General features: G+C 39.8%; 1 protein-coding gene across 6 annotated transcripts in view; it reads left to right on the top strand.

Annotated features, from left to right (window-relative positions):
* SATB1 (SATB homeobox 1) overlaps window positions 1-16463 on the top strand; it is a 99483-nt gene that overhangs the window by 10078 nt on the left and 72942 nt on the right. For 2 of the 6 annotated variants that reach the window (XM_004773527.3, XM_004773526.3), the window contains exons 1-2: window positions 9504-11289; window positions 13990-14224. In XM_004773527.3, the coding sequence (XP_004773584.1) occupies window positions 14014-14224 (211 nt within the window). In that variant the 5' untranslated portion in view covers window positions 9504-11289; window positions 13990-14013. Of the gene's footprint in view, window positions 1-9502; window positions 11301-13989; window positions 14225-16463 lie in introns of those variants that run through there. The other 4 variants (XM_045088948.1, XM_045088949.1, XM_045088947.1 and 1 more) reach the window with 3 other exon arrangements.

Genomic DNA, 16463 nt, shown 5'->3' with positions numbered 1-16463 from the left:
GTTTGTTTGACACCTGTCTCTTACATAGAGATAAACATCTAATGCAGCGTGTGAGAAATTTCCTTATATCTTTCCGTTCTCTTTAAAGTGAACTTGATTTTTTAAAATCATATTTGAGGTCAGAGAATTTTTATGTGGTCTTAAAGATGATCAGATTCTTTTCCAGCACTTTATACATACATAATGTGGTTCTGCCAGACTTATGAAGGGTCACTCAGTGGGCTTGTAAAAAGGAAGAAGCAAGACTCAAATCTTGGTTCCTTGCCTTTTCTCCACTACTCTTCCCACTGTCATTTTTCTTAGAGGTGTGACACTAATTCTGGGTTTTAAAGAATTTTTGGTGAAAACTGTGGTAGACTAGTGTTAAATGGTGTAGTATCCTATGCTGAACAAATGTTATCTGTGAACATATATTATGTTATGCTACATGTATATTGGATATATGTTTATTCATACTTGGATGTTGGCTAAACAATTGGATTTCCCAAACCTATTGAGAATGCCCCAAGATTTGGTTTATATTCTAAACTGCGGCATATGCCAGCCATAAAGATGCCTTTGCTTACAATATTGTAAATTCTTCGTGACAAAACCCCTTTGTGCAAAGTGAACTAAAAACTTATTTTTGAGAGCCTTATTGCTTCAATGAAGAGATAAGTTTAATTTTCAGTAAGTATAATGTGAATCTGTGGCTTTTTTTCAGTTGTAGAAAAATAGAAAAGTGGGTATTGTCCATCTTTAAAGCAGTACAGTCTCAAAACAGTTACAAGCTGGTCCCCATCAAAATTTTTCATAAATATGCTGTTTGTTTCTCTCCCAAGTGTATTTATATATATATAAAACAATACAAATGAAAATAGTCTTTACAGAATAAATAAAAATAAATGATTAAAAAATAGCCTCGAGGCTCACTAGTTCTGTTTTTAAAGTTATACTGTAGCATTATTTATCAACTTTTTGCTTAATATCAGCTGGAAATTTGCATGTGCATTTATAGTCCATGTTAGTTGTCTAATGAATTAAATCCCACAATAAACACACTAGTTAAGAGGCAACTACAAAATAGGTAACTGGATATGCCCTAGCAACAGCTGTACTGTGCAACAATTTTTTTAGTATTTTATTTATGATTTTATACATAATAAATATGTAATTTTAATTTGGCTTCACCATTCCTATTCCTTAGGCATGCATCCACCAGAAAAATACATAGGGTTAGGTATGAATTCAGTGAGACCAAATTTATACTTGAACTTCTAATACACTAACAATTCCATCATTAATATAAAAATCTCTAATATAAAATCAGTAAGAATAGATGATAGGAAACAGAATACAGACACCACTGTATGGAAAAAGATGATATTAGATATTATTGCATTAGGTAAATAATCCTAATTGCTGTCACTTGAAAGTGACTGATAAATTTGAAAGCCTTTTGGGCTCTTTATAGCCAAAAAGTTCTGTTCATTTACTTTCAAAAATAGAATCTAAAGTCTTTATCCAGAGACAATTGAGAAATTATTACACTGACCACATTTGTAGCGTTGCTGCACATCTGTAGCCGTACTGTGCACAAGTGTTTGACACTCTTACATGCTGTTTAATTGGGAGGGTCTACTATTTCATGAGTATAGTTAATTTTCACTCATTTGAAAACATCCAAAAAGAGTTTTTGGACTTATAGTACTCTTACTTGTTTGTTTTTGTCTATGTTTCTTTCTCTGCTTTTGCTAACATGCCATAGAATAGAATAAAATCTGAAAAGAGAACCATTTTCTTGCATCAGAGGACCATCAAATTACCTACTTTGGGTGGGATCTTGGTCTCTAATTACCAATCCATGTTAATTATCCTTGGGTCAGGTATTCATCATATGAATTAATTATCTAGCATAGACTGGACCGTGGCTGTTGGCGGTTAAGGACAAAGCAATGGAAGGTTGGCGGTGAGAAGAGGTTTGTTCGGTATGTTGTAGCTCATTGTTTTTCTGCTTGGCATGATACTTTCATGACAATATATATCTGCCAATTTTTAGGAATATATGAAAGATTGTTTTCCTTTAGTTTTTTATTGTTTGGTTTTGTTTTTAGTTATTTTATCAGAGTAAAAGATACATAACATAAAATGTTCTATTGGACAATTTTTTAATGGTACAATTCAGTGGCATTAATTACAACCACACTGTTGTGCAGCCATCACCACACTCTGCTTCCAGATCTTTTCTATCATCCCAAAAGAAAGTACTTTAGTTTTTCTATTCAGCTTCTCCTTTGCTGCAGCACATTTCAAGCATCATAGTGGCATTTAGTCATTGTGCAGGGTGTGATATAGTGGTTTCTGGAGGTGGCTTTCTTTCCTAATGGACAACCCTGGTCCGGTGCCTTGTGGCTGTGTGGATTGCAGTACAGTATTGGGTGCTGCCTTTGGCTGATACTCCCCAGAAAGGACCTGGACAAACATTCAGGTCTATTGTAACTTCAAGCTCTTCCTCCCTCCAATTAAGCCAAGAAAGATTAGCAATAACATTCACATCCCTAAGAAGATTTAGTTGATCTGTCTTGGCTAAAGGTTGATTAGGAATGGTTGCTGTTTGACTTCACTGAGATTAAAATCCCCTGAGCTTCCGGGAGAGTATGGCACAGCTGAGGGGGCCGTGGTGCCCTGCCATTGGCTCCTTGGCGTGGACAATATGAGGACTTCAGTTCTGCTTATGTGCAAAAGTTAGCCTGGAGATAAGTGGAAGTTTTCAACAGTTCAAGGGGAAACTTACTCAAGGTTGAAATTTTCAGGGAGAAAACTTCTTGCTCATCTACGTTGAAAAAAGACTTAGAGGAAACCAGGATGGTTCTGGCTCCAGTAAATAATAGACTGGTTTTAGAGTTTTACTTCCCACGTGTAATTTTGTGGTTAGTCACTTATGTCTGTAATGATAAATCATATACCTGCACAGGATTTCTGGCACCTCAGTAAATCTCAAGCAAGTGCCCAAATGCTAATTTATCGTGGTTCCTCACACACCATCCCTGTTTCACCAAATCAGTGATCTAATACCTTGCTGTCACCTTTTTGTGTTTGTTAGTTTGATACAAGTGGCTTGCCTGCACATATATTCCTTAAATTGGGGACAAGGGCTGGTTCCTAGAACAGCCTTAACTTTTGCAAGTGACTCCAGGATTGGGTTAAAAAACTCACTTTGAAGATGTCCTAGCAGGTATATTTGACTTCGTGTCTCCAAAACATGAACTTAATGTTATCTACTTAAATACTAATGTTACTACTAATATTAATCTACTTAAAGTAGATGTCAAACCTGGCTGTACATGAGAACCACCTTGGGGAGCTCTAAATAACTAAATGCCTGGCTCCCACTCTTGGCCATTCTGATTTTTTTCTTTTCAGTGGGGTGCAGCCTGGACATCTGGATTGTTGAAAGAGCTCCTCAGGTCATGACGATGTGCAGCAAATTTGGGAAGCCACTGAGCCTACTTCCGATACTGGCACCTGGCTTTACTTCCTAAGATTGCAAGAATCTGTCTTGTACTCTCTCATAGGAACTGTTCTTGGATTCCTTTTCCTGTGATGACAGTGTGAGAAACTCCAGGAACACAGACATAAGTATACCCTCAGAATGCTTACAGACTTGCAGTTTGGAGGAGCAGACAGGTAGATACAGAATATCCCACTGAAGGACCAATAGTGTGAAGGAACATCAAAGGAAGTAACTGAAAGCTGGAGAAGGATTCAGACACAAGAGGTGCAGTCAAGCTGCCTATTAAAGGATATGGCAGAAGGGAGGTCCCCAGGTGAGAAGAGGGAGGAAGGTCACTCCAGAAGCAATGGGGGAAAGATATGGCAACCTAAAACGGTTAATTACTTCAGCAGTGATATCAACACTGGAGGATCAACAGCAATGACAGGAGGCCTTCCCATCCCTACTCAATTTTGGATGCGAGTCTAGATCAAGATACCAGTTTTGGTGGGATTAGTACCATCGTGCCTTGTCAAGGTTATGTTTCATACCATACTGGCACCTAAGGAAGGAGAGGTAGCTTTCAAAAAATTCTGCTCAATAAATTTTTGCTAAAAATGTTATTTCTGGGTAAAAGACCCAGATACCCTGTCAAGTTCCAGAAGCCATCTATAATGGCTGTTCATTTCCCTTATTCGTCACTCCCCAAACTAGCTTACACATTGGCTTTTCTTTGCTCAGTTTTAATAATGACCCCTGCCTATTAAAGCCCATATCACAAACTACCAGTGGGTATTCACACCCACCACCAAGCAATCAGGAAATAACTTTTGATCATTATCAGTCTGGCTATAACTGAAGCCTCACTTATTAGGGAAAAAACAAAAACAGGAGACCTTAAGCCCCATATTTAAAGTCCATTACCATTTCTCTTTTATCTCCCCGAAACATATTCAAGCCTTTTGCTGTTGTTCTCTGCAGTACAACATTGTTTGTTTGGTATCTGGAACACCCTTCCCTCCCCCACAGTTTGAGTAGGTACCACTTTAAAGCTTCCGAAAGAGCCATTTCTAATGGCAACTGTGCTTATTTAATTCAGGGGTGGGAATGAGGGTGGGAAATGACCCTGTGGTTTTTAACTTCACCTATGAGCTATTTAAATGTTCATGGAAAGCAGCATTTGAGGTAAATGCATAGAATTCCAAATGTACAATAGTACCCTTTCAAATACAGACATGTCTAGAAAGTTGTCTTAAATTTGTTTGTGGCAGCACACAAGCCTTATTCCATGCAACTTTACAGATCTCTGGGCTAATTCTAAAATGGAAACTGATTTCAATTTGGCCATTCAGCACCTCTAAGACTCTTCCTGGCTAGGTCTTGGATTTACTTAAGTTGTCCTTTATAGAAGTTCTCTAGATAAGTGCCATCTGGGTGGCGGTGTTCTGTAATCTACATTATCCAACACAATGGCCACTAGTCACATGAGGCTATTGAACATATGAATTGTGACTAAGGAACTAAATTGTAAATTTTATTTAATTTCAGTGAATTCAAATTTAAATGTTATAGCCACCTTTCTCTCACAGGTTACCACCTCCTCACTCCTGCAAACTCTAAAAGGAATTATCCTTGCATTTAGTGGTGGAGGCTGGTTGCAAGTGAAACCATCAGCTTTTTGCTCTCATTTATTTATTCATAGTGTAAATATTGCAAGGCCGGTGTATGAATTCCTGGTAATATGGTAGTGAGCAAGACAGTGTGCTCTCATAGGGCTTATAGTCTAGTATGCGAAACATATATTAAGTTAATAATTACCCAAGTTGTTAATAGACTAAGACTGTGATGACTGTTAAAAAGGAGCAATGAAAGGCTGTAAGAAATGGGGGCCATACCTTCTTGTGAGATTAGTCAGAAAGCTTAATCAGAATTCCATTTATTCTTTAAGCAAGAAAAGCACCTTCCCTTCCCCAAGTTCAAGGCTGGACCCAGGGATCTCAGAGTGGGGGAGCTAACATTTGCCATGCCGTGACCTCCAAAGATGTGGGGTCTGTTTGATTGAGCTTCATGCATCCACATATACTGCAAACTTCTGAACTTCATCAAGTAGATTCTCTCCTAAATTGTGCAGTTGTGATGATGTCAGTCACAGATAAGATGTGAGAAGAAGGGTGCAAATGTTTACAGGATATTGCATTTCCTCTCCAATATATGTTTTGACAAAGTTGTTTGAGTTCCAGCCCCAGCTTTTTCCTCTCTGTTCTTACAAATTTGTATTTGGTCCATTCAAGAAACGATGTGGAAATCAGTCCTGACATTCCAGACAGACAAAATGAGACACATGACAGCAAAACATATGGCTCAAATAGACATCCTTATATGGCCAACACACCATATTCCCAGAAATCATATATGGAAAACACCACCTGCAGCTAAAGCCAAAAAACAAAGAGTTGACATGATAAAAAGAGCAATATGCTACGTAAATTGTGCTGCTCTAAGAGTGTAGAGAGATAGCCAACTGTATTTGAATTTAAAAAGATGAAAAAATAAAACAAAACAAAACATGTCCTTAGAAAGTGCTATGGTGGTAAGCATTGCTTTGCTAACACAGTCACTTGCGAAGTTGCCATATCTTAAAAGCCTTCAAATTCTAACTGCTTTCTCTGTTTATTACAAATGTACATGCTATTCAGAACTCTGAATGTGTTTGAATGCTTTCAGATATCTGCCTGCATATTTATCTAAATATGGTGCCATGTGAAATATGCAGTAGTCCTTTCATTATTAAATTAAAAAAAAAATCTTGTGTATCTTATATAATATTTTATCTTTGTTACCTTTGTGTAGCCAGTTTGAATCCCTTCTTATGTGATTAAAAAATTGATGCACTCTGTTTTCACTGTACATCCGCATGTTAAATAGTTCATGTATTTGACCTGTAATATTTCATGTTCCTGAGGTTTTCTATTTTGATAGCTAGATTTATTAAGTCTAACTTTTTTTTCTATACTTGCTTGTATCTTTATTGCCAAATATAAGAGGCCTATATTAGAATAAATTGATGTTTTTCCCCCCTCCAACATAATAGTTTATCCTCACATATGCCTTGGAGGGTGGTATTTTCCTATTAATCCTTCTTCTTCTTTATTTTAACCTGGGTTTACATTGGCCAATGCTCTTTAGCACACTTGTTACAACAAGTGTGCTAAAGAGGGAGATACTATATAATGAAGAAGTTCATCAATGTAATGTACCACTTGGAGGACATAAACCTCCTTGTGTCATTTCTTAAATAGTTCTGAAATAAAGAATGTACTTGAAGGAAAATTAGTATATATGTGTGTGTGTGTGTGTATGAGAATATGTACAAAATTGTACTATATTGGTATTCTTTATAATAAAGTCATCATTAGAAGTCTCTATCATTTATTTTATCATTTTCTAAGGCCATGTCCATTCTTATTATATTCTGAGGTTGTGTTTAAGAATTCGCTTGTAATACCTGGATAAAAGGTGCTATTCAAATTTTAAAATTATTATTTCAATTCCCATTTGTTACATCAGTATTGGCCAAATCATTAGGAGACTAAGGCAATCAGGATCTATTTGTCTTGTATTATTTGTGTAAATGATAGGATAAACATATATTTACAATATTTTATTCCACTGTGTTTTAAAATTGACATATTCAGTAGCCCTTTTTAGTCTTCTTTTCTCTGCTCAAGTTCTGTATTATCCAATGACTTTTATTTCCTTTTTTTAAAATACTTCACTTGAGCTTAAGTTGCATAGATAAATTTTGTTTTGTAGTCTACTATAGTTTTTCTATTTTCTAAAAATACTATTTTCTAATGCTACTATTTGTAAATTTGCACAGCGTGATACTAGAATGCACTGTTCCTACTGAAAACCAAGCAGGTTTCAGGGAAAAATGTCAGGCATCACCAGTTTGAAGCAACTCTTAATATATACATCTTGGAAATTCCTAATTTAACATATCATTGCAAAAATCATTGCCATAGAGATTATTGATGATAACTGGATATCTATGTTTTTCTATTAAATATCAAATATCTTCCTAAAATAAGCTTAAGTACTTCCATCCACAATACCAATTTGGACACCCTGCTACATTTTTGCCATGTTTGTATTTTTCCTTATTGATTCTTATACTTCAATTAAAAAAATCCTACTACATATTTCCCCATGTTTCAGCTTTTTAAAATGTGGTATCATTTGGGCTTTTTGGTTAAGATTGCTTTATATTTTCTTGTTTTTGATGTTGTGTTTTGTTTTGTTATCACATGTTCTTCCTTTGGATCAAGGCTTGGGTTTATATGTGCCAACATTCACGGTTGCCTTCCTGGATTTTGACTAACCTTTCCGGTTTGTGGGTGAAACTTGGGTGCCATTAGACTGATCTATTTTCATTGTTTCTCCCAAACTTGTTCTCCCCAGGAGGCCATTATTTCCTATACTTTATCTCCCGCTTTACCTTCTGCTTTTCTTAGATTTCTAATGTAAACAGTGTCTCTAAGACTGTATTGGTAGCTTTAAAGAGCTTAATTTGCATATTTCCTTCTTATCTCTGTACTTGTGCTAACTTGTTGCTTTTTTATGTGTAACAAAATGTTTATCTGACTGATTTTTCTCTTTTCCCTACCAGTGTATTCTGAAAAATAATTCTTACAACATTTTTGTTTTTGTTTAATGATTAACTGCCTTCAGGGTTCTAAGATGTTAGTATTGAAACCCAAGCAGTAAACGCTGCATCTCTGTTGTGAATGAGATTGTAATGTTCTTCACTTTTAGAGGAACTGTATGTAATAGATTATCTAAATAAGAGGATCATACTTCTGTGCTAATGACCATTAATCTAACTGGGTAACTTACCCTAGATTACAGAAGCATTTATTGCTACGACAGATGCATTTACCACCCCAAACTTTTCTTTCACCCGGTATAAATTAATTTAGGAATGGTGGCGTCTTCTCCTTTGTGATAACAAGTTACATCTCTTTCAAATGACCCAAATTTTGTTTGACTTGGCCACTATGGGCCAGGTATTTCTTCCTCCAGTGTGTTTTATGGCTCAGAAGTGAGAGAGTTTTGAACTGTTTAGATACGGAAAGCTCTTATCTTTTTTTTTTTTAACGTCGGCTCTTAATAGTTTGGGATTCAACCTCCTTTGAGGATAAATATTCGCGAGAGCTTTTCAGGGCCCCCGGCCTTTATTCCTGCGCAATGGTTTCTGTACCCTTTGCTCTTCTCCGTAGAGATCTACCTCCCGATTGTCCCCTTCAGCCACTTCCTGAAGTGCCCCTACCTCAGTACTCCGTGCCTGTCACCTGCACGCCCGGGCCCGTCTCCCGCGGGGCCAGGGCGCCCTCCCTGCCTGGCCTGTCCCTCGGGTGCCCGCCCGCGACGCTCCCGACATACTCCTTTCTGTGGTTTTTGCGCGCGTGGGTGGTTGGTTAGTTTTCCCCCCTGGCCCTCGCCCCCTCCTCCGTGGCACTTTCTCCCCCCACCCCCGCCCCCCGCCCCCCGCCCCCCGCCAGTCGCGCCCCTCCTCCCGCCCCGCTCACTCTCGCACACCTGCCCCTGCCGCCAGCGCGCCGCACGCTCCCCTCCCCGCCGAGGCGGCCGCTGCCAGGGAAGCCCCCTCTCCCCTCCCCTCCGCGCCCTCCCCTGCGCGCCTGGCGGCGGCCGGCGCTGGCCCTCGCGCGGCGCCCTGTTATTCTCGGTATTGTGTGTAATAAATGTCGGGCCGCCTCACTCTAATCAAGCTCATTACAAATTCTTGCGCGCCCGGGGCCGGAAATCGTGCGCTCCCCCCCCCCACCCCTTCCCTCACTCATTCACTAGTTACTTGTCTTTCTGCTTTTTAACTCGCCGCCCCCGCCCCCTCCCCCAATCCCGGCCCTCCAGCCCGGGTTTTAATCCCCATCCCTATTCCGCCTTCTCCTTGCACCCTGCCCCCCCCCGCCCCGCCGCCTTCCTCCTCCGCTCCGCACCCCCTTCCTCCTCCTCTCCCTCCCCCCCTCCTCCTCCGCTGCCGCCGCCGCCACTTTCTCGCTCGCTCCCGCTCCCGGGACGCGGCGGATGAGCCGGCCCCGCTGGGGAAGGGCTCGGGGCGGCGGCGGGCGGCCGGGAGGAGGCTGCGTGCTCGGGGCTGGGGCTGCGAGCGGGGTGATTTTGTATTAAAATGAGGAGGAGGAAGAAGAGGCAGCCACAGCGGCGGCGGCGGCAGCAGCGGCAGCAGCAGCAGCGGCAGGAACAGCGGCGTAGAGGGCTGCAGCCCGGGCGGACGCGCGGAGCCGAGCTGGGCACGGCGGCGGCGGCGACAGCGGCCGGGATGAGTCAACTAATAATTTAATGGGGGCAGAGACGGCAGCGCGGGGGAGAGCGAGCGAGAGCGAGCGAGGGAGAGAGAGAGAAGCAGCCCCGTCCGGGGACTCGCGCTCACACGCACGCACACACACACAAACACGCACACACACACCTCTCCCTGTGCCACCCAGCAACAACCGGCCTCGTCACAACAACAGCAACAGCCGCCCTCTAGCCCAGCCCGGGGACCGAGCATAAAGCCGGGGCGACTCCAGAGGACGCTTCCCACCCCCTCTTGCATTTCGGGAAACTCCTCATCAGTTTTGTTGGGGTTTCCGGGTTTCTTTTCCCCCCAAGTCCTAGTGCTATTGTGGTGCTCGTTGTTTACCTCGGACTCTGGCTGAGTGAGAGCTTGGCGACTTTTTGGGGGGAGGGGGCGGGGAGTTTGTTGCTGCTGAGGCGGTGGAGGTGGCTGGGGGTGCCTTCTGATTCCCTCCCCCTCCCCCCAAATCCTCTTTCTCTTTCCCTACTCACTCGGCTCCCCAGGCGCTCGCAGCCCCGCGTCAATGGGCTGGGAGAGGGTCCTCGGGGCTGCTATTAGCGAGGGCCGAATCAAAAGTGGCATTTCAGTGCCTTTCCGGGGTTCTTTCCGCGACCTTCTGCCCCCCACCCTCGCTGTCCCCCGGTAGATGCCCTCGTTGGGGTTGCGAGGCTGTGGGAAGAAAGTTTAAGGTTTGTTAATAATTAGTCGCAATTGTTGGGGAAGGGGTGGGGGCGATTGGAAGGGAGGCGAGGTGGCCTTCCCCTCTCTGCGTTCTCCGGGGTTATTGGAGAATAATATTGCAAGTGACAGCCAGAAGTAGACTTTCTGTCCTCACACTGAAGAACCCGAGCGAGCAGGAGGGAGGGAGGGAGCGAGAGGACCCTTTTTTCCCTTTCTGGAGACCTTGTCCGCAGTGATTTTTTTTTCTTTTTTCTTTTTAAGAGAATCCTCAGTCACCACCTCGCCTCCCCAGCATCACCACAGTGTACAGCTCATAACGGGTTTTGCTTTGTTTTTACGATTTTCCCCCCAACGAATCACTTGTCAGATCAATTTTATCTTCTCCCTCCTCCCTACTTCCCACTCTCCCCTCCTCCCCCATCGAAAACCCGGTTCTCTGAGGTTAGACATTTTACAAACCATATATGTTGTTTTTCGAATTGTGATTTTTTTTTTTTTTTTTACCCCCTCTCCCATGGCTACTCTTCTAGACGTTTATTTCTGCCCTTCCCCCGCTTAGGGGGGCGGGGGTAGGGGAAGAGAAAATAATACAATTTCAGGGGAAGTCGCCTTCAGGTCTGCTGCCTTTTTTTTTTTTTTTTTTTAATTAAAAAAAAAAAAGACATAGAAAACATCAGTCTTGAACTTCTCTTCAAGAACCCGGGCTGCAAAGGAAATCTCCTTTGTTTTTGTTATTTATATGCTGTCAAGTTTTGAAGTGGTGAGTTTCAGGTCGGTTTTGCTAATTTCACTCAGTAAAACTGCAGTGTTTCTGTTTCTAGATAGTACTTTGCTTCTTTGTCTCTTTAAAAGGTCACAGTGAAAGCTTGGCCTGGATCGTGCCGGCCATATGGAATGGATAAGGGCACAGTCTCTTAAAATGTGATTATGGGGTTCTTTGGGGGGTAAATGAGGCGATCCAGCAAGGAACTCTTTGAAAAAGATCCCACATTGCAAAAAATAGGTTGTCGAAACCGGAATTTCGTGTTTTTCTTTTTCTTTTTGGGGGAAAATAATAGCTTTATCTGAGTTCACTGTTTTATTCAAAAATTATCATAGATGGACTTGGTTTATGGACAGGGAAATGGGTTTTGAGAAAGTAGCCTGCATTCAGTGTGACAACCAGACGTTACACTAAAATGTGTTTTAAAATGTGTAACTCAAAAGAAACTCTTCAGCCTGGCATCTGTTGAGACCATAGTTAGTTCCTGTACTCAGTCCAACAGGCCCCTTGGAGGCTGCTCTTTCCAAGACCAAACTGAGGTTTAGTGAACTTTAGCCTTGGGCATAGAGTTTAAATGAGTAAATTAGGTGTTTTATGTGCATGTAATTTTGCTTTATAATGTAAAGCTTTTTACAAGATGACTGTTTAATAGACTTTTATAGGTGGGTGTTGGAAGGATAATTTTGCATGACCTATATGATGTTTTGATTGTAAATACATTAACTAAATTATAATCTATCACTTTCATTTGCTGTACAGTTTATAATGCTGTTAAGCCTCATGACTACTTAATATGTTTTGTAGCATTAACTTTGATGCTGTTGTCTACCCCCCCCCTTTTTCTCAAATTGCCCCACGGGTTAAGTATTTTCTTTTCAAATCATATGTTTTAAAATTCATCTTCTGCTCTAGGGTAAGGCAACCAATTTCAGAAAAAGCAGCTCTGTATTATAATCCACATGAAACATTAGAAGCAGTGTTTTGAATAAGTTAATAATCACCGCTCTCTAATTTTGGCTTTAGACTGTAGTTTAATATAATGGAAAAGAGTAATCTTGATAAAAAGTGGTTAAAAGAGGCACATTTATTGTTAATGAACCTCATAACCAAAAACAGATGGGACCTCGATCAACGGTAAACCTTTAGTTCTCAGCGTGCCACCCTAGAGTACAAGGATAAATAGCTATTATTTCTCAAACTTTATAGTTCTTCATTTGGCATTCTTAAGGTTGCTTTTAAACCTACAGATTACCATTCTCCCCCCACCCCCATTCACCTCTTTTCTTGATTATAATAGACAAAGTAATCAATGGTTAAAGAGGGAAAAAATGCTTACAGAAAGGCCATGCTAATACAATCTGGCTTTCAACAAACACAGATCTCAATAGCTTCTTTGGTACAATAATTTTTTTTTTTTTAAAGTACAAGATATGTTGAATTACCAGACAGCTGGAGGAAAGTGGTAATTACTATACTTTCTTTGGCTTTCCTAAATATGATCCCCTCTCCCTTAGTATTGGTGAGTTCCATACTTAAAGTACTATGAAAGTTTATAAAATAATTCTGCTAAACCTGTTCTTATTAGTTCAATTAAAACTGCATTTTAGAAGTGACTTTGATATTGTATTAATTGCTTTGTTATACACAGTATGAAAATTGATGTCCAATGTATAATATAACTGAAAACAATTATCTGCTATGTTTTTTCTGAAGTCAATTAGGATGTAGACTTCATTGCATACCAAGATTATTTTTAAATGCTAATGACTGTTTTTTACCAAAATCATCAATATTTTTTTTTTTAAAAGTAAATTTGGCACTTTAGTATGTACATCACAAAGTATTTTCAAGTTTTTTGCTATTTAAATTGTTAACAGCATTCTATTACTAAGAGACACCTAAATATTGACACTAAAACACGTAAGTTGTAATGCTTCAGCACCTGGGGTATTTGAAGAAATCCTCCATTTCTTTCAATTTTCTTAAGGTTGATGTGATCCAGTCACATGTTTGAGCCAGGACCTGATTAGATCTTTAACAGGTCACGTTATTCTTAAAACTTAAGCAGTAGAAAACTTTCTGTGGATTAACCTGTAAAGCCAATGAGGAGTTTAAAAAGCAGATATTTGCTACCTTGTTTTGAGGGGTATATATATACATATATATATATATTTCTTCATAGAAATTAAACTATGTAAAAGCGTAAACATGTACATCAGATTTAATTAATATTTTGGACTGTGATCATCTTCCTATTCTTGATTAAAATGTTACTATTGTGTTCTGTAATGAGTTTCTGATTTTTAAAAATTGGGACTACATAAATATGTTGTTTTCTTTTTAGCCATACTTGTGGTCATTCTTGTTCTAAAAGTAAGCCCATTTCCCCCAACTTAGTTTTGTTGGTAGGTGACAAATTACCTTTTTATTCTAAGATGTGTAGCTATAGTTTCCACAAATTATTCTGTTAACTTGCATGGAAATGTAATACTGTTATCTGAAAACATAGTAACATCTGCAGTATATTATTTACCTAGTTAAGCAATTTTACAAGTGTACTGTATTTGTGGAGAGAAATAGCTAGGGATAAAATATTTACTTGGTGTATCATATATAATATATAGAGAGAGCGTGAGGGGGAGAGAGAGAGACCCCCCCCATCCAATTATAACATGTCTTCTTTTTAAATTCTGGCAGGTGATCTTTAGAGGGTAACTGAGTATGGATCATTTGAACGAGGCAACTCAGGGGAAAGAACATTCAGAAATGTCTAACAATGTGAGCGATCCGAAGGGTCCACCAGCCAAGATCGCCCGCCTGGAGCAGAACGGGAGCCCGCTAGGAAGAGGAAGGCTTGGGAGTACAGGTGCAAAAATGCAGGGAGTGCCTTTAAAACACTCGGGCCATCTGATGAAAACGAACCTTAGGAAAGGTAAATACTTTCGAGCCAAATCCTGGAAAGCTACAAGCCCTTGTGTCTACTCAAGGCCACTTTGTGTGGGGGTGGAGAGGCAGAACATGTCTTTGTATGTTCTTTTCCTTGATTCTCTTGCTGATGTGAAGTTAGTTAATTCCCAGGCTGCTGTGTCAGTCATGTTTGGAAAGTGTAGGCTCTGTGCTTGACTGGACCACCTTGCCCTGCTATAGAGTGGAATCATTGGATGTTTGGATGAGGACTGAGTTAAATGTAATGGCCTTCATTATACAAGGCTTCCATTGATAAGGTGTTATTGTAGTAGAGGATATGTAGGTGGCTGTTGCTTAATCTAACCCTGATTAAGAATAAGGCACTTAGATTGTTTGAGGACTGCCTTAGGTTTTTGCAGAGGGTTACTAGCTAGCTGTAAGTCATTTTCAGACATAATGGGCATCTTATGAGATATGATGTAAAAGTTTTGTGATGTCATTTTTTGTGTGGCTTGTTTTCTTAAGAGCAAATTGATTATTTACAGTGAAAAACCTGATGATTCTAGTTTTTGATTTTTGCTATGGTTGAGTATTTTTTGATAAAGGAAGGGCAGACTTAGGCAAGTTTATAAAGGAAAGATAGTAACTGTGTGACTCCTTTCTACCCATTTTTTATTAAATTGATGAAGTTTAACAACTTTGACTGTGTTCAGCCCTGCTATTTATGTAGATCAGTGCCTATGCTGGGTATAACGTGTGTGTCTCATAATGGTCTTTATTTTGTCTCTGAATAACTGTGTTTGGGATTCAGATTTTTCCTTACATTTGCTAAGTGAAGGATAAAAATGCTGTCTTTTAGCAACCAAGAATATTAAGTAGATAAAGTTAGAAGGCAGAGGAATTTCATTGTGTTTGATGCATAACATTTATCATACAATCATTTATTTTTTTCTTGGTTTGGCGAAAACAAAGAATATATTGATCCTGAAATGAACAGACACAGCAGTCCGTATTGTTAGATCTTTATCTATTAAAAATGGAAAAACAGCACTTCAGCAAATTCTTTGGCCTCTACTCATGATTACCCTATTTATTGATTGTTTGCCAAGAATGTATGCATCTTAAGAAAGCCAGGGTAAGAGCATTAAAAATATAATTTATTGCAGCTTTTCAAACTGAGTGCATTAATATTGTACTGTGAAGCACTGGGGCTCTATAAAAAAGACTTTCTGACGCCTGCAAACATATAAGTTCCATAAATTCCTAAATAGGAGATTTCAGCTGTCTCTGGTATTATGTGATATTTGCACAGCAAACTTTAATGCCAGGACAGTTTTAGACAAGGATTCTACAGACTTCAGTGCTCCTTATGGCAGACGTGCTGTTTACACAGGCTCATAAACCTTCAGCAAAAGCTTCTAAGACTGCCTCCAGGTTTAAATCATGTGGTATTTTTAGCATTCAGCAGTGACCAGTGCACTCCCCTTTTCATGCTGGAAGGTTATGAAGTTGCTGTAGTTGGAAGTCTCGCCAAACACTGGCACAAATAATCAGTTCAGAGAAGGCTCCTGTTCAGCATTACTCGTAGGATCAGGAAGGCAAGGGTGACAAGTTTGCTAGAAGGCTTAGCAGCTAGATTTGTCGTGAAATGATTCTCTTGTCACTTTATCAATAGCCACCTTAATTATCTATAGGGTATCTCTAAATAGAGTCCAAAGTAAATCCAATATGTTTCAACAGTTTGCAAAACCTATAGTTATTTTCATAGATCTAGGGAGCATATAGTACACGTATGTATCATTCTGCAAGAGAAAAATCAATGCATATGTTTTTGTTGTACTAACCCAACTCTTTGAAGCCATCAGAACAGGGGGAGGAGAAACCAAAGTACAGTAATTTCACTTCCTGCTGAATTTTTTTTTTTAAACCTTGCTTTCATAGTGCCTTACTTTAAAAATATAGTTTAATTGTAGAAGGTTCTCAGCTTGCTTCAAACAACAAAATTACTAAAGCTTTTTGGTAGGGGTGATTGCATGTGTGTGTGTGTGTGTGTATGTTTAATCTTATTTTTTATGAGCATGGTTTCTGTTTGACAGGTGCTAGATAAAAATTGTGGCTGAGATGAGAAAGCCCTACTTAAGAAAAAGAGGTTGGGTGTTTTTGTTTATTTGTTTAGGAAATTTTGCCAAAGTACCTTCACGCCAAGGAAGAAATCACCAGTTTGCTCGTTGCTATTTTTGCTGTGGTCTTCCCAAGTCTTCTTC

Source organism: Mustela putorius, unplaced genomic scaffold (genome assembly GCF_011764305.1).
Source record: "Mustela putorius furo isolate JIRA1106 unplaced genomic scaffold, ASM1176430v1.1 tig00003834_pilon_pilon_pilon, whole genome shotgun sequence".
NCBI lineage: Eukaryota > Metazoa > Chordata > Mammalia > Carnivora > Mustelidae > Mustela > Mustela putorius.
This window is presented reverse-complemented; position numbering and strand designations above follow the sequence as displayed.